This window comes from Oncorhynchus mykiss, chromosome 7 (genome assembly GCF_057628025.1).
Source record: "Oncorhynchus mykiss isolate SJ-2025 chromosome 7, ASM5762802v1, whole genome shotgun sequence".
Taxonomy (NCBI): domain Eukaryota; kingdom Metazoa; phylum Chordata; class Actinopteri; order Salmoniformes; family Salmonidae; genus Oncorhynchus; species Oncorhynchus mykiss.
Window position 1 is genome coordinate 70,180,074 of NC_143028.1, and position 24,029 is coordinate 70,204,102.

At 44.0% G+C, this 24,029-nt stretch overlaps 1 protein-coding gene across 9 annotated transcripts in view; it reads left to right on the forward strand.

The window, feature by feature from the left end:
- LOC110528497 (vitamin D3 receptor B) overlaps positions 1-24,029 on the forward strand; it is a 163,106-nt gene that overhangs the window by 63,359 nt on the left and 75,718 nt on the right. For 7 of the 9 annotated variants that reach the window (XM_090241861.1, XM_036984078.2, XM_090241862.1 and 4 more), the window contains one exon: positions 18,441-18,588. In XM_090241861.1, coding sequence (XP_090097987.1) covers positions 18,441-18,588 — 148 coding nt within the window. Of the gene's footprint in view, positions 1-16,675; positions 16,821-18,440; positions 18,589-24,029 lie in introns of all 9 variants that reach the window. The other 2 variants (XM_090241868.1, XM_090241867.1) reach the window with 1 other exon arrangement.

Consider the following 24,029-nt stretch of genomic DNA (forward strand, 5'->3'; position numbering starts at 1 on the left):
TTTATTAAAGTGTAACTTTAATGTATATAAACAAAGTGCATATAAATGTAATAATTCAAAACTAATACAATCTGAACAACATAATAATATAATATTGCACCATATCAAAGAAAAATAAATAACAATGTGCAAAACTGCAGCATCCCACTTAAAACATGAAACTGGTCCCTCTTTTCTCTCTCTCCTTTACTGCCATGTTATAAACAGCAGCACACAGAAATGCTGACCATATTTAGCTTTTATGAGAGATTTGCATTCAGAACTTTCAAGGGGCTGATGCGGTTTCTTCTCTCAGTAATTATTTGTCCCGTTCTTGAGAAGACCCTCTGAGGGAACGGATGTGGCCACTATGCAGAGTCTCCCTGTCATGACTTTGGTAAGCCGTGGGTAGACAGAGGCCTTGTTCTTCCATCAGCTCAGAGGATCTGCAGCTCCTCCAAATAGGATCGGACCTCCATTATGGCATCTGCTGAGGGATTCCTTCGTGCTGCATCCCCAGTTGCTCTCTCGTCAAACAGCAGACATTTGTGGGACTACTGCTGGTGCTTCTGCTCCATCTGATCCCTCTTCTTCCTTTTGCCCTGGTGCCTGAGCCAGCTGACTGCTGGGGCTGTCCCTCCCTGCTGCTGAGGTTATTCTTTGAAGAGCCTGATAAATCGGCCTGGCATCACTGAAGGCTAACTTCTTAAACCTGGGGTCAAGTGCAGCAGTTTCTGATAGCACGTGATTATATTCCATTCTGTGGATTCTGTCCATTGATGAACATAGGGTGTCCATCAACTCTGTCACATGTCCTGTGGTTACATTTGCTTCTTTCTGGCGGCTGTCTGTGATTCGCTGCAGACCCTCACACAGGAGTGTCATTTTTGAGGCTGTCTCATAGCTAGAAAGAGAGAACAGTAACTTATTAGTTCAGGTTCATGTTTTGTCTACTGATACTACATTCTCATCTACTGCTCATATACATATATAATACTGGATTAAACAATGATGTAGTAATAACTGCTTACTGTACCTCTCTCTACTGATCTCCACAGTGACCTGCTCAAAGGGCTCCAGGACTCTGCACACCTCCTCCACCACCTCCCATTCCTCTTGGGTCAGAGCATTATCAGGTGCATTGACAATGGCCAGGGTAGAGATGATGGCATCCTTTGACTCAAGAAACCGCTTCAACATATAACATGTTGAATTCCACCTTGTAGTGCAGTCTTGTTTAGGCCTCAGCTCAGGCATCCCTGGCGTTGTGTAGACTTTAGTTTTTCGGCACCTTCTGTGCTCCTGTGGAATTATTCCACAGCTGCTTTCACTTTGTCCACAGTGGGCTTCATCACCTTCAGAGCATCTCTGACAATCAGGTTGATTGTGTAGGAAAGACATGGATGATGGGTTCATTTTAAAATGTTCATGGCTTTGGTTATGTTAGCTGCATTGTTGCTGACACAACATACCACTTTTCCATCTACTTGCCATTCTCTGGCCGCTCTCAACAGTTCCTCTGCCAAGTTCTCTGAGGTGTGTCTGTTGCTGAACTCAAAGCAGTCCAGAAGACAGCTAGACATCGTAAAATCTTCAATGAAGTGACATGTAACCGACATGTAAGAAGTGGTTACCCTTGATGTCCAGCAGTCAGTGGTAAGGCAAACTGCAGTAGCTTTTTGGACTTTTTCCCGCACTGAAGCCTGTGTGCTCTCGTACAGTTGTGGAATATGTGATTGGAAAGGGTTTTCCTGCTTGGTGTACATTGGATTTAGACCATTGTTCTAATTTCTAAAACCTCTGTCCTCCACGATCGAAAATGGCTGGAAATCGGTGGCAATCATTTTAGCCAATGCAATATCAATTTGGCCTTGTTTTTCTACAGACATAGACTTTGGCATAAACTGGTCCATAGAAGACTGCGTTGCTGTGGGTCGCGGAGTAGGCCTACTTTACTGAGTGGATACATCTCCACGTGTGGAGGTTCTGGCTCCACCACTATCACTAGCAGTCCCGCTAGTTTCTCGAAGCTCTGCTACAGCTAGCTTCACAGTTGGGTGCACAGTTCGCATATGCCGGTGTAGGTTGTGCGTAGAACCGGCTTTATATGAGATTTTGTTTTGGCAAATTCTACACTGTGCTCTAACATTGTCTACATTATTAAAATGCATCCAAATGCTGCTGTGCTTCCGACTCATTTTCCAGCTGTTGTTTCCACAGCTGTCCTTCCTCTCTCTCCTCGGCTGCTAAGTGTGTGACTGTGAGTGAGTTGGCTCGGTCCTCCCTCACGCATCTTTGGTTCATTGGTTGACACTGTGTGTCTGATTGACAGGAACAACAGGTGAGGCTGTTAGTCTGAGCAGACAGTCAGAACAAATGTGTGCGCTTGATCATATAGGCCTATATTATTTATTTATCTTTCGTTCTTTGAATTAGTTAACTGTATTCATTTAAATCTTTTGATTATTCAAATCTGAATTATTTTATATTTTTATAAATGATATGCGAGCCGGCTCCCAACGTTCACCTACTTAGAGCCGACTTGTTCGCAAACGACCCATCACTACTACATTGAATGTTTCTCTTAGCTACATCATGTAGCAACATATTCTTGCTTCACCTCTTTGATTTAGAAGATACTGTTACACAAACAACATGCTGATTCAGGTCTACACATTATCAGGCTGTACAGCTTGCTCTGACTCAATATATTTATTAGCTAGTTAGCGATTAGCATTAGCGGCTAACCAAATTTAGGCCCAACTTGCTAAGAAAAGACAAACTAGCTGTTTGCCGATGTAAGAAAGACAAACTAATAGTGTAATTATAGAACATTTATATTAAAACTTCTTAGGGATCGATTTGACAACATCCAGTGAAATGGCAGTGCGCAAAATTCATATTAAATTATTAGAAATATTTCACTTTCATACAATCACAAGTGCAGTACACCAAATTAAAGCTTTACTTCTTCTTAATCCAGCCACCGTGTCAGATTTCAAAAAGACTTTACGGCAAACCATGCTATTATCTGAGGTCAGCACCCCATCAAACAAACACAGACAATCATATTTCATCCGCCAGGCGTGACACAAAATTCAGAAATAACAATAAAATTCATGCCTTACCTTTGACGAGCTTCTTCTGTTGGCACTCCAATTTGTCTCCTAAACATCACAAATGGTCCTTTTGTTCGATTAATTCCGTCGTTATATATCCAAAATGTCCATTTATTTGGCGCGTTTGATCCAGAAAAACACCGGTTCCAACCGGTTCCAACTCGCGCAACATGACTACAAAATATCGAATAAGTTACCTGTAATCTTTGTCCAAACATTTCAAACAACTTTCCTAATACAACTTTAGGTATTTTTTTACGTAAATAATTGATCAAATTTAAGACGGGATAAACTGCGTTCAATAACAGATAAAAACAAAGTGGAGCGAGCTTTCAGGTCGTGTCCCCCTAACAAACAGTACACTAGACTCGACCCTCATTCTGAACAGCCCTACATCTTCATTACACATAGGAAAAACATCAACCAATTTCTAAAGACTGTTGACATCCAGTGGAAGCGATAGGAACTGCAAGCAAGTGCCTTAGAAATCTAGATCCCCATAGAAAAGTAATTGAAAAGAGAGTGACCTCAAAAAAAAGCATTTTCCTGGATGGTTTGTCCTCGGGGTTTCGCCTGCCAAATAAGTTCTGTTATACTCACAGACATCATTCAAACAGTTTTAGAAACTTTAGAGTGTTTATCCAAATCTACTAATATTATGCATATCCTAGCTTCTGGGCCTGAGTAGCAGGCAGTTTACATTGGGCGCGCTTTTCATCCGGACGTGAAATACCGCCTCCTAGCCTAGAGAGGTTAAGAAGCAAAGTGAAAACAGCATTGTTGTAATCAACATTGTTGCATGTGCTGCATTGACCATGCAGACTGAACAGAAGTGTCTCGTGGTTGAGCAGCAATAAATGCGCTCTTTGAGTCAGAGGAGGCAGAGCTAGGTCTGTGTGGAAAGCGGCATGGAGAGAGAGCGGAGAGAGATGACTCAAGTAGTAAACTATAAAAATGTACGTTACACACAACATATCACATTTAACAAACCAAACATTCAAATACCGGTATAGAAGGTAAAGTAAAAACCCAAACCGGTCCGTGCATCAATACCGGTATATTCTAAAATATCCTACTTTAAAATGTGCAATTTTGTCACACAACACTGAAGGATCAAAATCAAATCACATGTATTTATATAGCCTGTCGTACATCAGCTGATATCTCAAAGTGCTGTATAGAAACCCAGCCTAAAACCCCAAACAGCAAGAATGCAGGTGTAGAAGCACGGTGGCTAGGAAAAACTCCCTAGAAAGGCCAGAATCTAGGAAGAAACCTAGAGAGGAACCAGGCTATGAGGGGTGGCCAGTCCTCTTCTGGTTGTGCCGGGTGGAGATTATAACAGAACATGGCCAAGATGTTCAAATGTTCATAAATGACCAGCATGGTCAAATAATAGGTCTGGGACAGGTAGCACGTCCGGTGAACAGGTCAGGATTCCATAGCCGCAGGCAGAACATTTGAAACTGGAGCAGCAGCACGGCCAGGTGGACTGTGGACAGCAAGGAGATATGTCGTGCTGCATGAGGCAAACGGTGGTCACACCAGATACAGACTGATCTTCTGATCCACACCCCTACCTTTTAAGATATCTGTGAACAACAGATGCATATCTGTATTCCCATTCATGGGAAATCCATAGATTAGGGCCTAATGAATTTATTTCAGTTGACTGATTACTGTAACTCAGTAAAATCTTTGAGGTTGTTGCATGTTCCATTTATATTTTTGTTCAGTGTAGGTGCCAGGCTCACTGGTTTGTGTCAAGCACTGTAACGCTGCTGGGTTTTTCCACACTCAACAGTCTCCCGTGTCGATCAAGAATGGTCCACCACCAAAAGGAAATCCAGCCAACTTGACACAACACTGCATTGGAGTCAACGTGGGCCAGCATCCCTGTGGAAAGTTTTCGACTCCTTGTAGAGTCCATTCCTCAACAAATTGAGCCGGTCCTGAGGGCAAAAGGGGGTTTACCTAGTAGGAAGGTGTTCCTAATGTTTGGTATAGTCCGTTTATATTAGGAACTTTGATTGATACTGCTCTGGCCAGACCATACATCATATGCATATTAATTCATCTATACTGGGAAAGTTACGATGGGGGCACCGGATTTTCTTACTATTATTCACTGTGTTCTGTGTGTCCACTCGAATGGCAGTGGATTCGCTCTAATTGTGCACTCATTCATTATTTAGAGCTCCTCTGTTTGCTATTGTGAGTTTAGTGTAATAGATTGTCAAAGACAAATGGAATCGCAATTGATCGACTTTCTCTGAGTAGAATGATATTTAGGAAGTAATTAATAATATTTTCATAATAGGTGTTCACTGATTTGGGGGTCAGTCAGAAAGTTAGACCTACGTTTGTGCTGTGTGTATGTGTGGTTGTTGCCTACGTGTTGCTAACCTAATGTTAGTTGGGTTGTGGTATTCTAAGTATATAGGATATGTTCAAATGGCGAACCATTCAAAAACTCAGCAGGACTCCGGATGACCTCCCGCTTTGCGCTGTACGTGAGACAGTCTCTGATGTCAACTGTTTATTGTCACTAAAAGAAGCCATTTCCCCATGAAATCAGTATTATTAAGGAACTTCTGACCTGGAAAGGTGACACTGTATTTTCATTCTGTAATCCTGTTTGCATTGGGAATGTCCTGTTTTGGAGGTTAAATGTATGTTAAACAGAGCCTTCATGTGGACTACACATAATGCATCGGTAAAATCATTTTCGGAACTAGAAAGTCTTTAAACTATTTTGTTATAGGTCTAAACACTGGGCTACACTTGACTATATTACTGTGTACTTTTCCATGATATGGTTTGATTTTTGTTATTTCGTAACATCCATGGAAATTATCATATTGTAGGCTAAATACTGTCCTTATCTATATTTGGCCACAGAAAAGCCATATTATAAAGTTACCATAAAGACCTAGTGCTCTTTAAACATATTCATGTTTAATGTATGATTGATAGGCTTTGGTCCCACTATATGCCAATTAGTCACCTGCCCTAAAATGGCCCCCCGGTGGCTTGGTGTCGTTCTCTGTGACCATTAACCCTTTGTGTGTACTTTTACCTCTGCACTTGTGGAAGGTGAGGGTTACGTGGGAGTTGAGCTGGGGTGGGGGGCGAGCAACACAATATCTGTACGGTAAAATAATCTGGGGAAAATAGAAGATATAACTATGACTTTTCCACCATAAGGCCCAGTCCTGTCACCACCGTAACACAACCTTGCGCAGCAACACCACCTGTCTGGGGAGCTGTGCACTGTGAGTGGAGTGCTGAAAGATTTGTTTTTAGAAGAAATGCGCACAGATATGAAAGTTGGTCAAATTTACTCCAAAGTCTTCTAAAGTAAAACTTTGTCTTCGTGTTTCTTGGCTTTGTTGACACGTTTGTTGATTTTCAAAGTTTGACTTTGCTTCCACTGCTAGCAAAGATACATCATTGGCCTCTACTAGTGAGATTGTCACAGGCACAAATGAGGATTAGAGCGGCCTCATTACCCCTTAAAGGTGCAGCTGAATTTGTTTTTCTCATCTGTGATATTTTGGTTAAAAGACAAAGGTCACAGAATATTACATTAAATTGAGTAATATATCACATTACTTCTTACTAGTAATACATTTCTTGTTTTTAGAAGCATTTCTAAGCGTGCTCATCTGTTTTTGTTGTAATTATGGAAAAAAAACTATTTTGTTTAGTAAATAATCTGAGTGGCTGGTAGTTTCTGGCCAAAGATAGTTTCTGGCCCTGGTGGTGTTGATGAGTAGAAGTCTCGTGCTGTGTCATGGTAGTAGAAATCTCATGCTGTGTCATGGTAGTAGAAGTCTCGTGCTGTGTCATGGTAGTAGAAGTCTCGTGCTGTGTCATGGTAGTAGAAGTCTCGTGCTGTGTCATGGTAGTAGAAGTCTCGTGCTGTGTCATGGTAGTAGAAGTCTCGTGCTGTGTCATGGTAGTAGAAGTCTCGTGCTGTGTCATGGTAGTAGAAGTCTCATGCTGTGTCATGGTGGTAGAAGTCTCATGGTATTAGAAGTCTCATGCTGTGTCATGGTAGTAGAAGTCTCATGGTATTAGAAGTCTCATGCTGTGTCATGGTAGTAGAAGTCTCATGGTATTAGAAGTCTCATGCTGTGTCATGGTAGTAGAAGTCTCCTGGTAGTAGAAGTCTCATGCTGTGTCATGGTAGTAGAAGTCTCATGGTATTAGAAGTCTCATGCTGTGTCATGGTAGTAGAAGTCTCGTGCTGTGTCATGGGAGTAGAAGTCTCACGGTATTAGAAGTTTCATGCTGTGTCATGGTATTGAGTATTGCTCACTATCTGGGCCGTGATATTGACTGGCTCTTCCAATCGGTGTTATAGCGTTGAGTAGAGCTGCATTCTGCATTACGGTGTTGAGTCAAGCTTCTAGCTCTTCTGCCGTTCATCGTTGTAAAAACAATCTGCCTCATAGTTGTGGTTCTGTAAAGTGGTTACTCATCGACATTGGGTCTTTCTTTGCCAAGGTTTGCATAGCAAAGGCTAGCTCAGGCCATCTTTTAGCCATATTCCCACAAATATGTGTTCATTTTTCTGAGGATGCATCTTTCCCTCATACAGCCCACACCCAGTCTGTATTTATCAGTGTGATTCCCTTTTCATCTGAGGATGCATCTTTCCCTCATACAGCCCACACCCAGTCTGTATTTATCAGCGTGATTCCCTTTTCATCTGAGGATGTTTTTATGCAGTAACACTAATTATGCAGTTCCACTGGCTTAGTGGTCAAATTCTGTAAACGTAGGCTGGATCATCTTTTTAAATCTAAGGTCATTGTATTTGGTACAAATCCTTCCAGAAGTTCTACACTTCAGCTGAATCTAGTAATACATGGTTTGGCTGTTGAACAAGTTGATGGTCTGGCTTTTTTATGGCGGTTTTGGAGCAGTGGCTTCTTCCTTGCTGAGCAGCCTTTCAGGTTATGTCGATATAGGACTCGTTTTACTGTGGATATAGATACTTTTGTACCTGTATCCTCCAGCATCTTCACAAGGTCCTTTGCTGTTGTTCTGGGATTGATTTACACTTTTCGCACCATAGTACGTTAATCTCTAGGATTCAGAACGCGTCTCCTTCCTGAGCGGTGTGATGGCTGCGTGGTCCCATGGTGTTTATACTTGCGTACTATTGTTTGTACAGATGAACGTGGTACCTTCAGGCGCTTGGAATTTGCTCCCAAGGATGAACCAGACTTGTGGAGGTCAACTGGCTAATTTATTTTTATTTTCCCATGATGTCAAGCAAAGAGGCACTGAATTTGAAGGTAGGCCTGGAAATACATCCACGGGTACACCTCCAATTCACTGAAATGATGTCAATTAGCCTATCAGAAGCTTCTAAAGCCATGACATCATTTTCTGGCATTTTCCAAGCTGTTTAAAGGCACAGTCAACTTAGTGTATGTAAACTTCTGACCCACTGAAATTGTGATACAGTGAATGATAAGTAAAATAATCTGTCTTTGTTGTTGGAAAAGTTACTTGTGTCAAAGTCGATGTCCTAACCGACTTGCCAAAACTATAGTTAGTTAACAAGAAATTTGTGGAGTTTTAATGACTCCAACCTAAGTGTATGTAAACTTCTGACTTCAACTCTATATACAGTGGGGCAAAAAAGTATTTAGTCAGCCACCAATTGTGCAATATCTCCCACTTAAAAAGATGAGAGAGGCCTGTAATTTTCATCATAGGTACACTTCAACTATGACAGACAAAATGAGAGAGAAAAATCTAGAAAATCACATTGTAGGATTTTTACTGAATTTATTTGCAAATTATGGTGGAAAATAAGTTTTTGGTCACCTACAAACAAGCAAGATTTCTGGCTCTCACAGACCTGCAACTTCTTCTTTAAGAGGCTCCTCTGTCCTCCACTCGTTACCTGTATTAATGGCACCTGTTTGAACTTGTTATCAGTATAAAAGACACCTGTCCACAACCTCAAACAGTCGCACTCCAAACTCCACTATGGCCAAGACCAAAGAGCTGTCAAAGGACACCAGAAACAAAAGTGTAGACCTGCACCAGGCTGGGAAGACTTAATCTGAAATAGGTAAGCAGCTTGGTTTGAAGAAATCAACTGTTCGGAGGAATTATTAGGAAATGGAAGACATACAAGACCACTGATAATCTCCCTCGATCTGGGGCTCCACGCAAGATCTCATCCCGTGGGGTCAAAATTATCACAAGAACGGTGAGCAAAAATCCCAGAACCACACGGGGGGACCTAGTGAATGACCTGCAGAGAGCTGGGACCAAAGTAACAAAGCCTACCATCAGTAACACACTATGCCGCCAGGGACTCAAATCCTGCAGTGCCAGACGTGTCCCCCTGCTTAAGCCAGTACATGTCCAGGCCCGACTGAAGTTTGCTAGAGAGCATTTGGATGATCCAGAAGAAGATTGGGAGAATGTCATATGGTCAGATGAAACCAAAATATAACTTTTTGGTAAAAACTCAACTCGTCGTGTTTGGAGGACAAAGAATGCTGAGTTGCATCTAAAGAACACCATACCTACTGTGAAGCATGGTGGTGGAAACATCATGCTTTGGGGCTGTTTTTCTGCAAAGGGACCAGGACGACTGATCCGTGTAAAGGAAAGAATGAATGGGGCCATGTATCGTGAGATTTTGAGTGAAAACCTCCTTCCATCAGCAAGGGCATTGAAGATGAAACGTGGCTGGGTCTTTCAGCATGACAATGATCCCAAACACACCGCCAGGGCAACGAAGGAGTGGCTTCGTAAGAAGCATTTCAAGGTCCTAGAGTGGCCTAGCCAGTCTACAGATCTCAACCCCATAGAAAATCTTTGGAGGGAGTTGAAAGTCCCTGTTGCCCAGCAACAGCCCCAAAACATCACTGCTCTAGAGGAGATCTGCATGGAGGAATGGGCCAAAATACCAGCAACAGCATGTGAAAACCTTGTGAAGACTTACAGAAAACGTTTGACCTCTGTCATTGCCAACAAAGGGTATATAACAAAGTATTGAGATAAACTTTTGTTATTGACCAAATACTTATTTTCCACCATAATTTGCAAATAAATTCATTAAAAATCCTACAATGTGATTTTCTTTATTTTTTTTTCTAATTTTGTCTGTCATAGTTGAAGTGTAGCTATGATGAAAATTCTCATATTCTCATTCTCATATTTTTAAGTGGCAGAACATGCACAATTGGTGGCTGACTAAATACTTTTTTGCCCCACTGTATATACCTGAGGAGTACAATGTATTAGCATAGCCTATGTGTATGTTACGTTTGCTATGACATGCTGAGGCTGTGGTTTGAGTGTCTTATTGCCTATTGGTCCACATATTTCATTATAGTGATTATGTTCCCCATACTCTATATAATATCTATGTGTGTATGTAAACTTCCGACTTCAACTGTATATAGGTAGGAGCTACCGAATGTGATTTTGGACTAAACGGTTCTGGGGAACTACGGTAAGCTTCATAATGTAAAATAATGAGACAGGTCAAATGAAGATCGCAATCTGCTTCATCTTCTAACACATTGCACAAGTTGACTCCAGGTATTTACTTAAAGAGTTGCTACAAATATTAAAATGTATTTAAAAACTTTAAATAAATACTTTCACCGGTATTGATGGTATTGAAAAACTCTATCCTGTGGCTTTTTCCAAATTCCCCGGTATACAGTATATATGGGATAGCGCCCAAGTCTAACACTTACGCCACCAAACATACCACCAGAGGTCTATTCACAGTCCCCAGTGAGACTAGCTGTTGCCATTGTCGTTGGCTAATGGGGATCCTAATAAATCTAAGTCCCCAGTGAGACTAGCTGTTGCCATTGTCGTTGGCTAATGGGGATCCTAATAAATCTAAGTCCCCAGTGAGACTAGCTGTCGCCATTGTCGTTGGCTAATGGGGATCCTAATAAATCTAAGTCCCCAGTGAGACTAGCTGTTGCCATTGTCGTTGGCTAATGGGGATCCTAATAAATCTAAGTCCCCAGTGAGACTAGCTGTTGCCATTGTCGTTGGCTAATGGGGATCCTAATAAATCTAAGTCCCCAGTGAGACTAGCTGTTGCCATTGTCGTTGGCTAATGGGGATCCTAATAAATCTAAGTCCCCAGTGAGACTAGCTGTTGCCATTGTCGTTGGCTAATGGGGATCCTAATAAATCTAAGCTTCAATGGATGTTTCTCAAATATTTTTAGCAAACACATATTGTCACGTTTTACATTTGAATCTATAGAGCATCCATGTAATCTTATTGATTGTGATCTAAAAGGCAAAAGTGATCCTACTCTGTCATGTTTGATACATATAGCCCCATATGTGTTCTGGAGGAGTTTATCACCCAGTCTTTCAGACACCTCTGGCGTATTCACTTTGCTGCAAGTGGTGATGGAGAGCTCTGTCAAAACAGCTTACATTATTCAGCTTGCCTCCTTACCTCATTGCTCATGATTTGTAAGTGTGTTTATATTCACATCAGTACAGTATTGAGATTGTCACCCTTCTTTGTGTCCCCTCTATCCCTCCTTCCTCCGTCCCTCCATCTCTGCCTCGGCTTTATTTTCACTCTGAGGAGGTGGTGGAGGAAACGCTACCCTTGCGGTGGGGATGCTACCCTTGCGTTGAGGATGCTACCCCTGCATTGGGGATTCTACCCCTGCATTGGGGATTCTACCCCTGCGGTGAAGATGCTACTCTTGCAGTGGAGATGCTACTCTTGCAGTGGAGATGCTACTCTTGCAGTGGAGATGCTACTCTTGAGGTGGAGATGCTATTCTTGAGGTGGAGATGCTACTCTTGAGGTGGAGATGCTACTCTTGAGGTGGAGATGCTACTCTTGAGGTGGAGATGCTACTCTTGAGGTGGAGATGCTACTCTTGAGGTGGAGATGCTACTCTTGAGGTGGAGATGCTACTCTTGCGGTAGGGATTCTACTCTTGCGGTGGAGATTCTACTCTTGAGGTGGAGATGCTACTCTTGCAGTAGGGATTCTACTCTTGCGGTGGAGATGCTACTCATGCGGTGGAGGATTCTACTCTTGAGGTGGGGGATGCTACTCTTGAGGTGGGGGATGCTACTCTTGCGGTGGGGGATGCTACTCTTGCGGTGGACATCCTACTCTTGCTTTGGTGGAGATGCTACTCTTGCTACGGTGGAGATGCTACTCTTGCTGCGGTAGAGATGCTACTCTTGCTGCGGTGGAGATGCTACTCTTGCTGCGGTGGAGATGCTACTCTTCCTGCGGTGGAGATGCTACTCTTGCTGCGGTAGAGATGCTACTCTTGCTGCGGTGGAGATGCTACTCTTGCTGCGGTGGAGATGCTACTCTTGCTGCGGTAGAGATGCTACTCTTGCTGTGGTGGAGATGCTACTCTTGCTGCGGTGGAGATGCTACTCTTGCTGCGGTGGAGATGCTACTCTTCCTGCGGTGGAGATTCTACTCTTGCTGCGGTGGAGATGCTACTCTTGCTGCGGTGGAGATGCTACTCTTGCTGCGGTGGAGATGCTACTCTTGCTGCGGTGGAGATGCTACTCTTGCTGCGGTGGAGATGCTACTCTTGCTGCGGTGGAGATGCTACTCTTGCTGCGGTGGAGATGCTACTCTTGCTGCGGTGGAGATGCTACTCTTGCTGCGGTGGAGATGCTACTCTTGCTGCGGTGGAGATGCTGCTCTTGCTGCGGTGGAGATGCTACTCTTGCTGCGGTAGAGATGCTACTCTTGCTGCGGTGGAGATGCTACTCTTGAGGTGGAGATGCTACTCTTGCGGTAGGGATTCTACTCTTGCGGTGGAGATGCTACTCTTGCGGTGGAGGATTCTACTCTTGCGGTGGAGATGCTACTCTTGAGGTGGGTGATGCTACTCTTGCGGTGGGGGATGCTACTCTTGCGGTGGAGATCCTACTCTTGCTTTGGTGGAGATGCTACTCTTGCTTTGGTGGAGATGCTACTCTTGCTGCGGTAGAGATGCTACTCTTGCTGCGGTAGAGATGCTACTCTTGCTGCGGTGGAGATGCTACTCTTGCTGCGGTAGAGATGCTACTCTTGCTGCGGTGGAGATGCTACTCTTGCTGCGGTGGAGATGCTACTCTTCCTGCGGTGGAGATGCTACTCTTGCTGCGGTGGAGATTCTACTCTTGCTGCGGTGGAGATGCTACTCTTGCTGCGGTGGAGATGCTACTCTTGCTGCGGTGGAGATGCTACTCTTGCTGCGGTGGAGATGCTACTCTTGCTGCGGTGGAGATGCTACTCTTGCTGCGGTGGAGATGCTACTCTTGCTGCGGTGGAGATGCTACTCTTGCTGCGATGGAGATGCTACTCTTGCTGCGGTGGAGATGCTACTCTTGCTGCGGTGGAGATGCTACTCTTGCTGCGGTGGAGATGCTGCTCTTGAGGTGGAGATGCTGCTCTTGAGGTGGAGATGCTGCTCTTGAGGTGGAGATGCTGCTCTTGAGGTGGAGATGCTGCTCTTGAGGTGGAGATGCTGCTCTTGAGGTGGAGATGCTGCTCTTGAGGTGGAGATGCTGCTCTTGAGGTGGAGATGCTGCACTTGAGGTGGAGATGCTACTCTTGCTGCGGTGGAGATGCTACTCTTGCTGCGGTGGAGATGCTACTCTTGCTGCGGTGGAGATGCTACTCTTGCTGCGGTGGAGATGCTACTCTTGCTGCGGTGGAGATGCTACTCTTGCTGCGGTGGAGATGCTACTCTTGCTGCGGTGGAGATGCTACTCTTGCTGCGGTAGAGATGCTACTCTTGCTGCGGTGGAGATGCTACTCTTCCTGCGGTGGAGATGCTACTCTTGCTGCGGTGGAGATTCTACTCTTGCTGCGGTGGAGATGCTACTCTTGCTGCGGTGGAGATGCTACTCTTGCTGCGGTGGAGATGCTACTCTTGCTGCGGTGGAGATGCTACTCTTGCTGCGGTGGAGATGCTACTCTTGCTGCGGTGGAGATGCTAGTCTTGCTGCGGTGGAGATGCTACTCTTGCTGCGGTGGAGATGCTACTCTTGCTGCGGCGGAGATGCTAGTCTTGCTGCGGCGGAGATGCTACTCTTGCTGCGGCGGAGATGCTACTCTTGCTGCGGTGGAGATGCTACTCTTCCTGCGGTGGAGATGCTACTCTTGCTGCGGTGGAGATTCTACTCTTGCTGCGGTGGAGATGCTACTCTTGCTGCGGTGGAGATGCTACTCTTGCTGCGGTGGAGATGCTACTCTTGCTGCGGTGGAGATGCTACTCTTGCTGCGGTGGAGATGCTACTCTTGCTGCGGTGGAGATGCTACTCTTGCTGCGGTGGAGATGCTACTCTTGCTGCGGTGGAGATGCTACTCTTGCTGCGATGGAGATGCTACTCTTGCTGCGGTGGAGATGCTACTCTTGCTGCGGTGGAGATGCTACTCTTGCTGCGGTGGAGATGCTGCTCTTGAGGTGGAGATGCTGCTCTTGAGGTGGAGATGCTGCTCTTGAGGTGGAGATGCTGCTCTTGAGGTGGAGATGCTGCTCTTGAGGTGGAGATGCTGCTCTTGAGGTGGAGATGCTGCACTTGAGGTGGAGATGCTACTCTTGCTGCGGTGGAGATGCTACTCTTGCTGCGGTGGAGATGCTACTCTTGCTGCGGTGGAGATGCTACTCTTGCTGCGGTGGAGATGCTACTCTTGCTGCGGTGGAGATGCTACTCTTGCTGCGGTGGAGATGCTACTCTTGCTGCGGTGGAGATGCTACTCTTGCTGCGGTGGAGATGCTACTCTTGCTGCGGTGGAGATGCTACTCTTCCTGCGGTGGAGATGCTACTCTTGCTGCGGTGGAGATTCTACTCTTGCTGCGGTGGAGATGCTACTCTTGCTGCGGTGGAGATGCTACTCTTGCTGCGGTGGAGATGCTACTCTTGCTGCGGTGGAGATGCTACTCTTGCTGCGGTGGAGATGCTACTCTTGCTGCGGTGGAGATGCTACTCTTGCTGCGGTGGAGATGCTACTCTTGCTGCGGTGGAGATGCTACTCTTGCTGCGATGGAGATGCTACTCTTGCTGCGGTGGAGATGCTACTCTTGCTGCGGTGGAGATGCTACTCTTGCTGCGGTGGAGATGCTGCTCTTGAGGTGGAGATGCTGCTCTTGAGGTGGAGATGCTGCTCTTGAGGTGGAGATGCTGCTCTTGAGGTGGAGATGCTGCTCTTGAGGTGGAGATGCTGCACTTGAGGTGGAGATGCTACTCTTGCTGCGGTGGAGATGCTACTCTTGCTGCGGTGGAGATGCTACTCTTGCTGCGGTGGAGATGCTACTCTTGCTGCGGTGGAGATGCTACTCTTGCTGCGGTGGAGATGCTACTCTTGCTGCGGTGGAGATGCTACTCTTGCTGCGGTGGAGATGCTACTCTTGCTGCGGTAGAGATGCTACTCTTGCTGCGGTGGAGATGCTACTCTTCCTGCGGTGGAGATGCTACTCTTGCTGCGGTGGAGATTCTACTCTTGCTGCGGTGGAGATGCTACTCTTGCTGCGGTGGAGATGCTACTCTTGCTGCGGTGGAGATGCTACTCTTGCTGCGGTGGAGATGCTACTCTTGCTGCGGTGGAGATGCTAGTCTTGCTGCGGTGGAGATGCTACTCTTGCTGCGGCGGAGATGCTACTCTTGCTGCGGCGGAGATGCTAGTCTTGCTGCGGCGGAGATGCTACTCTTGCTGCGGCGGAGATGCTACTCTTGCTGCGGTGGAGATGCTACTCTTGCTGCGGTGGAGATGCTGCTCTTGAGGTGGAGATGCTGCTCTTGAGGTGGAGATGCTGCTCTTGAGGTGGAGATGCTGCTCTTGAGGTGGAGATGCTGCTCTTGAGGTGGAGATGCTGCTCTTGAGGTGGAGATGCTGCTCTTGAGGTGGAGATGCTACTCTTGAGGTGGAGATGCTGCTCTTGAGGTGGAGATGCTGCTCTTGAGGTGGAGATGCTACTCTTGCTGCGTTGGAGATGCTACTCTTGCTGCGGTGGAGATGCTACTCTTGCTGCGGTGGAGATGCTACTCTTGCTGCGGTGGAGATGCTACTCTTGCTGCGGTGGAGATGCTACTCTTGCTGCGGTGGAGATGCTACTCTTGCTGCGGTGGAGATGCTACTCTTGCTGCGGTGGAGATGCTGCTCTTGAGGTGGAGATGCTGCTCTTGAGGTGGAGATGCTGCTCTTGAGGTGGAGATGCTACTCTTGAGGTGGAGATGCTGCTCTTGAGGTGGAGATGCTGCTCTTGAGGTGGAGATGCTGCTCTTGAGGTGGAGATGCTACTCTCGTGGTTGTGATGCTACTCTTTCAGTGACATGCCTAAGTGAAGTAGATACTCTGTGCACTATGTAATCAAATGTAACTCTTTGTCGTGTAATCCGTTGGGTAATTTTCTAAGCCCCCAGGCAGACGAAGACACTGGAGTTCACCTCTCCACTGTGTCAACCGAAGACTCCATGATAATGGCAGTATAGATACAGGCCGTTTTACTGACAAAATGTCAACAAAGCCTACATAAAGTGGCCTCTTACCTTCTTACCTTGTTTTTTGTCTTTATTTTTTAGGACGAAGATTTGGCCTTTGAATGTTTGCTTCATGTGAGTGGAGGTCCATGGTATTGAGGGTTAGGCCTTCAGAAACATGTTTACAAAATGTGGATCTGAGTTTTGAGTCACCTCGGCCTAACAAGTCAATTACTGCATTCTGAAGGTATTGAATCACCTGTAGTCTTTTTAATTTAATCAGGAGAAAGACAACTCTCACACTGTTGATGAAAAGGTTTCTAGCAAACGTGACTTGCCTGTGGGGTTTTGGCAACTGGTGGCCTGTGACACTGTTCTGCGTTGACTATAACATTTTGGGCAAGAAATAAGACTTGTTACGTCAAACAATTTGCACCTGGAAATGTACTACCTTCTTCTCTGACACACACACACACACACACACACACACACACACACACACACACACACACACACACACACACACACACACAAACACCAGTGGCATAGCCAGAACTATAGGTAAAGCAGCGAATTGCTGCAATTTTACACATTTTACCATGGGGCAATGACAAAAAAAGTTGTAGTTTTATTGCTAATCTCATGCTATTCTACACATTCTGCTATTAGGCTGATAGAACATTTAGCTGTTTTAAAGCTAATTGAAGCCATAAATATACGTCTGTTGACTGATAAAAGCTCTGGATTATGAGCTATCTTGTTTGCTAAATTAACAAATGAAATATGCAATGGCATGGTGCATATAGCCATAGAAGCACAGTGACATATGCCTCAATGTAGTCATATTCGTGACTTATTGGTGGTGTGGCTTTCAGTTAGTTATTTTTGGCAACCCATCTCGTGAGAGTGAATGTTATTCCAGTTCACCTGTTCTGATATATTTCATAAAATATGAAAAACCCAGTGCACTGCTTGGTATGCATTCCATCCTATGGTGTTTGCATGTTTAGTTAAAAATACAAATAATGTCCTCTTTGGAACACAGACAAATGAAGAGCATACAAAAATATAGCTCCCATGCCTACACCCCTGACACACACACACAACCTTTGATACTCTTGTCTGTTTGTGCTACAAGCTTTGCACACCTGATTTGGGGCGTTTCTCCCATTCTTTTTTATTTATTTAATATATTTTAGAATAAGGCTGTAACGTAACAAAATGTGGAAAAAGTCAAGGGGTCTGAATACTTTCCGAAGGCACTGTATATACAGGAGCCACAATGCAGCCATCGGAGGTCATAGGACAGATCACATACTGACTAATCCATCTGAGTTCACAGGACAGATCACATACTGACTAATCCATCTGAGTTCATAGGACAGATCACATACTGACTAATCCACCAGAGGTCATAGGACAGATCACATATTGACTAATCCACCAGAGGTCATAGGACAGATCACATACTGACTAATCCACCAGAGGTCATAGGACAGATCACATACTGACTAATCCATCTAAATTCATAGGACAGATCACATACTGACTAATTCACCAGAGGTCAAAGGACAGATCACATACTGACTAATCCACCAGAGGTCATAGGACAGATCACATACTGACTAATCCACCAGAGGTCATAGGACAGATCACATACTGACTAATCCATCTGAGTTCATAGGACAGATCACATACTGACTAATTCACCAGAGGTCATAGGACAGATCACATACTGACTAATCCACCAGAGGTCATAGGACAGATCACATACTGACTAATCCCGCTGTGTGCTTTTCAGGTCAATGGTCACAAAAGTTCATTTTTCTCTCTTTCCCTCTCTCTCTCTCTCTCTCTTTCTCTGTAGTGATGGAAAATACGGCTGTGAGTACCTCCACTCTGGCCAATGAGGAGTTTGACAGAAACGTACCGCGGATCTGCGGTGTGTGTGGGGACAAGGCCACCGGTTTCCACTTCAATGCCATGACCTGCGAGGGCTGCAAGGGTTTCTTCAGGTACGGACACACACACTCCTGGCAACAACAAGCCCTTTTGTTGTGGGTATATACACACACACACACACACACACACACACACACACACACACACACAGAAAGCTACTTTACGCCCAGTCGTCCACGCTTACATAAGAGCACGCACAAACATACTGTGTCATACTATGCATGCTTGTTCAAGCACCCAGACATTAATACATTTACAGTTCATCACACGCTGAAGCACACACACGTACTATACACTCAACTATTTAAAGTAAGATGCACCAAATGACCTCTCCTCTATGTGTGTGAATGTGTGCATGTCTGTTTTCCTGCATGTGTCCATTTTTCCACAGCTCATGTGTAACACCTCTTCTCAGAGTAGAGCAGGCAGGCCCATTGCCCTAGCGACTTCAGACTCCACACAGACACAGCTTGTAAACATGCTGCTGGAGAGCCAGTACTGTTCTTCCTTCAGACAAGCCTGTGTCAACCCAGTTCATGTATAAAGACAAAGACTGAAAAATTAGTATTCTTTCCATACTTATGTCCCAGTAGCCCTTGGCTTACACTTTGTTTTCAGGCAGGTGTGTGTGTGTGCATGTTTACAGATGTAGGATATTAATTTGATCATTCTATTGCAGGATAATGTTCCTACAATGCAGGAAAGGTAAAACGTGTATTTGAGATATGAAAAGGCTTCTGAACTTTTCTATTTCCACTTTGACATTTCAGACTTGATTTTCCCTTATGAAAAATGTATCAACCTCTAGAAAAATGTCCATTCATTATAATCCACATAATAATTCACATTTCCTCATGCTGCAGGATTATTTTCCTGCTGTAGCGAACTGGCTCAAATTAAGATTCTACATCTGTATGTGTGTCAGAGAAGGAGGAAGAAGATATTTCTTAACATATTTACAGTAATTACACGTGTGGGTGTTTGTGTGTGTGTGGGAGGGGGATATATGCGGGGGAGTGCGTGTGCACGTCCGTGTGTTTGTGAGTGCACGCGTTTGCACGCGTTTGAATTTTTCCACGTGGTGTTACAGCCTGAATAGAAAATGTATAACATTTCGATTTTTTGGTCGCTGGCCTCAACACCATACCCTATAATGCCAAAGTGGAATTATGTTTTTTTTAAACATTTTTACAAATTAAAAAAAATGTAAAGCTGAAAAGTCAATAATTATTCCACCCCTTTATTATGGCAAGCATAGATAAGTTCAGGAGTAAAAATGTGCTTAAGTTACATAATGAGTTTCATGGCATCACTGTGTGCAATAATAGTGTTTAACATGATTTTTGAATGACTACCTCATCTCTCTACCCCACAAATACAATTATATGTAAGGTCCCTCAGTCAAGCAGTGAATTTCAAACACCGATTCAACCACAAAGACCAGGGAGATTTTCCAATGCCTCGCAAAACAGGGCACTTATTGGTACATGGGTAAAACATTGAATATCCCTTTGAGCATGGTGACGTTATTCATTACACTTTGGATGGTGTACAAACACCCAGTCACTACAAAGATACAGGTTTCCTTCCTAACTCAGTTGCCGGAGAGGAAGAAACCGCTCAGGGAATAAACTATGAGGCCAATGGTGACTGTAAAACAGTTACAGAATGTAATGGCTGTGATAGGAGGAAACTGAGAATGGATCAACAACATTGTAGTTACTCCACAATACTAAACTAAATGACAGAGTGAAAGGAAGGAATCTTGTAAAGAATAAAACATTTCCAAAACATGCATCCTGTTTGCAACAAGGCACTAAAGTAATACTGCAAAAAATGGGGCAAAGCAATTAACACTTTGTCCTGAAAACAAAGTGTTATGTTTGGGACAAATCCAATAAAACACATTACTGAGTACCACTCTCCATATTTGTAAACATATTGGTGGCTGCATCATGTTTTGGGTATTTGTATGTATTAGGGATTCCCATTAGCTGTTGCCAAGGCAGCAGCTACTCTTCCTGGCATCCAAGCACATTAAGTCACTTACACTACATGTACATTTAAAAAGATTAAACAGTATCATATAACAGTATTACACATCTACATACAGTTGAAGTCAGAAGTTTACATACACTTAGGTTGGAGTCATTAAAACTTGTTTTTCAACCACTCCACAAATGTCTTGTTAACAAACTATAGTTTTGGCAAGTCGGTTAGGACATCTACTTTGTACATGACACAAGTAATTTTTCCGAACAATTGTTTACAAACAGATTATTTCACTTATAATTCACTGTATCACCATTCCAGTAGGTCAGAAGTTTACATACACTAAGTTGACTGTGCCTTTAAACAGTCTTTAGAAGCTTCTGATAGGCTAATTGACATAATTTGAGTCAATTGGAGGTGTACCTGTGGATGTATTTCAAGGCCTAACTTCAAACTCAGTGCTTTTTTGCTTGATATCATGGGAAAATCAGAAGAAATCAGCCAAGACCTCAGAAAAAAAATTGTTGACCTCCACAATTCTGGTTCATCCTTGGGAGCAATTTCCAAACGCCTGAAGGTACCACATTCATCTGTACAAACAACAGTATGCAAGTATAAACACCATGGGACCACGCAGCCATCATACCGCTCAGGAAGGAGACGCGTTCTGTCTCCTAGAGATGAACGTACTTTGGTGCAAATCAATCCCAGAACAACAGCAAAGGACCTTGTGAAGATGCTGGAGGAAACAGGTACAAAAGTATCTACAGTGCCTTGCGAAAGTATTCGTCCCCCTTGAACTTTGCGACCTTTTGCCACATTTCAGGCTTCAAACATAAAATCAACAACAAGTGGGACACAATCATGAAGTGGAACAACATTTATTGGATATTTCAAACGTTTTTAACAAATCAAAAACTGAAAAATTGAGCGTGCAAAATTATTAAGCCCCTTTACTTTCAGTGCAGCAAACTCTCTCCAGAAGTTCAGTGAGGATCTCTGAATGATCCAATGATGATCCTAAATGACTAATGATGATAAATACAATCCACCTGTGTGTAATCAAGTCTCCGTATAAATGCACCTGCACTGAGATAGTTTCAGAGGTCCGTTAAAAGCGCAGAGAGCATCATGAAGAACAAGGAACACACCAGGCAGGTCCGAGATACTGTTGTGAAGAAGTTTAAAGCCGGATTTGGATACAAAAAGATTTCCCAAGCTTTAAACATCCCAAGGAGCACTGTGCAAGCGATAATATTGAAGTGGAAGGAATATCAGACCACTGCAAATCTACCAAGACCTGGCCGTCCCTCTAAACTTTCAGCTCATACAAGGAGAAGACTGATCAGAGATGCAGCCAAGAGGCCCATGATCACTCTGGATGAACTGCAGAGATCTACAGCTGAGGTGGGAGACTCTGTCCATAGGACAACAATCAGTCGTATATTGCACAAATCTGGCCTTTATGGAAGAGTGGCAAGAAGAAAGCCATTTCTTAAAGATATCCATAAAAAGTGTTGTTTAAAGTTTGCCACAAGCCACCTGGGAGACACACCAAACATGTGGAAGAAGGTGCTCTGGTCAGATGAAACCAAAATTTAACTTTTTGGCAACAATGCAAAACGTTATGTTTGGCGTAAAAGCAACACAGCTGAACACACCATCCCCACTGTCAAACATGGTGGTGGCAGCATCATGGTTTGGGCCTGCTTTTCTTCAGCAGGGACAGGGAAGATGGTTAAGATTGATGGGAAGATGGATGGAGCCAAATACAGGACCATTCTGGAAGAAAACCTGATGGAGTCTGCAAAAGACCTGAGACTGGGACGGAGATTTGTCTTCCAACAAGACAATGATCCTAAACATAAAGCAAAATCTACAATGGAATGGTTCAAAAATAAACATATCCAGGTGTTAGAATGGCCAAGTCAAAGTCCAGACCTGAATCCAATCGAGAATCTGTGGAAAGAACTGAAAACTGCTGTTCACAAATGCTCTCCATCCAACCTCACTGAGCTCGAGCTGTTTTGCAAGGAGGAATGGGAAAACATTTCAGTCTCTCGATGTGCAAAACTGATAGAGACATACCCCAAGCGACTTACAGCTGTAATCGCAGCAAAAGGTGGCGCTACAAAGTATTAACATAAGGGGGCTGAATAATTTTGCACGCCCAATTTTTCAGTTTTTGATTTGTTAGAAAAGTTTGAAATATCCAATAAATGTCGTTCCACTTCATGATTGTGTCCCACTTGTTGTTGATTCTTCACAAAAAAATACAGTTTTATATCTTTATGTTTGAAGCCTGAAATGTGGCAAAAGGTCGCAAAGTTCAAGGGGGCCGAATACTTTCGCAAGGCACTGTATATCCACAGTTAAACGAGTCCTATATCAACATAACCTGAAAGGCCACTCAGCAAGGAAGAAGCCACTGCTCCAAAACCGACATAAAAAAGACAGACCACGGTTTGCATCTGCACATGGGGAAAAAGGTCGTACTTTTTGGAGAAATGTCCTCTGGTCTGATGAAACAAAATTAGAACTGTTTTGCCATAATGACCATCGTTATGTTTGGAGGAAAAAGGGGGAGGCTAGCAAGCCGAAGAACACCATCCCAACCGTGAAGCATGATGTGGCAGCATCATGTTGTGGGGGTGCTTTGCTGCAGGAGGGACTGGTGCACTTCACAAAATAGATGGCATCATGAGGATGGAAAATTATGTGGATATCTTGAAGCAACATCTCAAGACATCAGTCAGGAAGTTAAAGCTTGGTTGCAAATGGTTCTTCCAAATGGACAATGACCCCAAGCATACTTTCAAAGTTGTGGCAAAATGGCTTAAGGACAACAAAGTCAAGGTATTGGAGCGGCCATCACAAAGCCCTGACCTCAATCATATAGAACATTTGTAGGCAGAACTGAAAAAGTGTGTGCGATCAAGGAGGCCTACAAACCTGACTCAGTTACACCAGCTCTGTCAGGAGGAATGAGCCAAATTTCACCCAACTTATTGTGGGAAGCTTGTGGAAGGCTACCCGAAGCGTTTGACCCAAGTTAAAGTATTTAAAGGCAATGCTACCAAACACTAATTGAGTGTATGTTAACTTCTGACCCAGTGGGAATGTGATGAAAGAAATAAAAGCTGAAATAAATAATTATCTCTACTATTATTCTGACATTTCACATTCTTAAAATAAAGTGGTGATCCTAACTGACCTAAGACAGGGAATTTTTACTAGGATTACATGTCAGGAATTGTGAAAAATTGAGTTTAAATGTATTTGGCTAAGGTGTATGTAAACTTCCGAAGTTCAACTGTATCTACAATACAAAATGTAAAATACCACCATATTACAATAGACTAGACAGCTGCCCTGGGGAATTCCTGATTCTACCTGGATTATGTTGGAGAGGCTTCCATCGAAGAACACCCTCTGTGTTCTGTTAGACAGGTAACTCTTTATCCACAATATAGCAGCGGGTGTAAAGCCATAACCTGCTTTT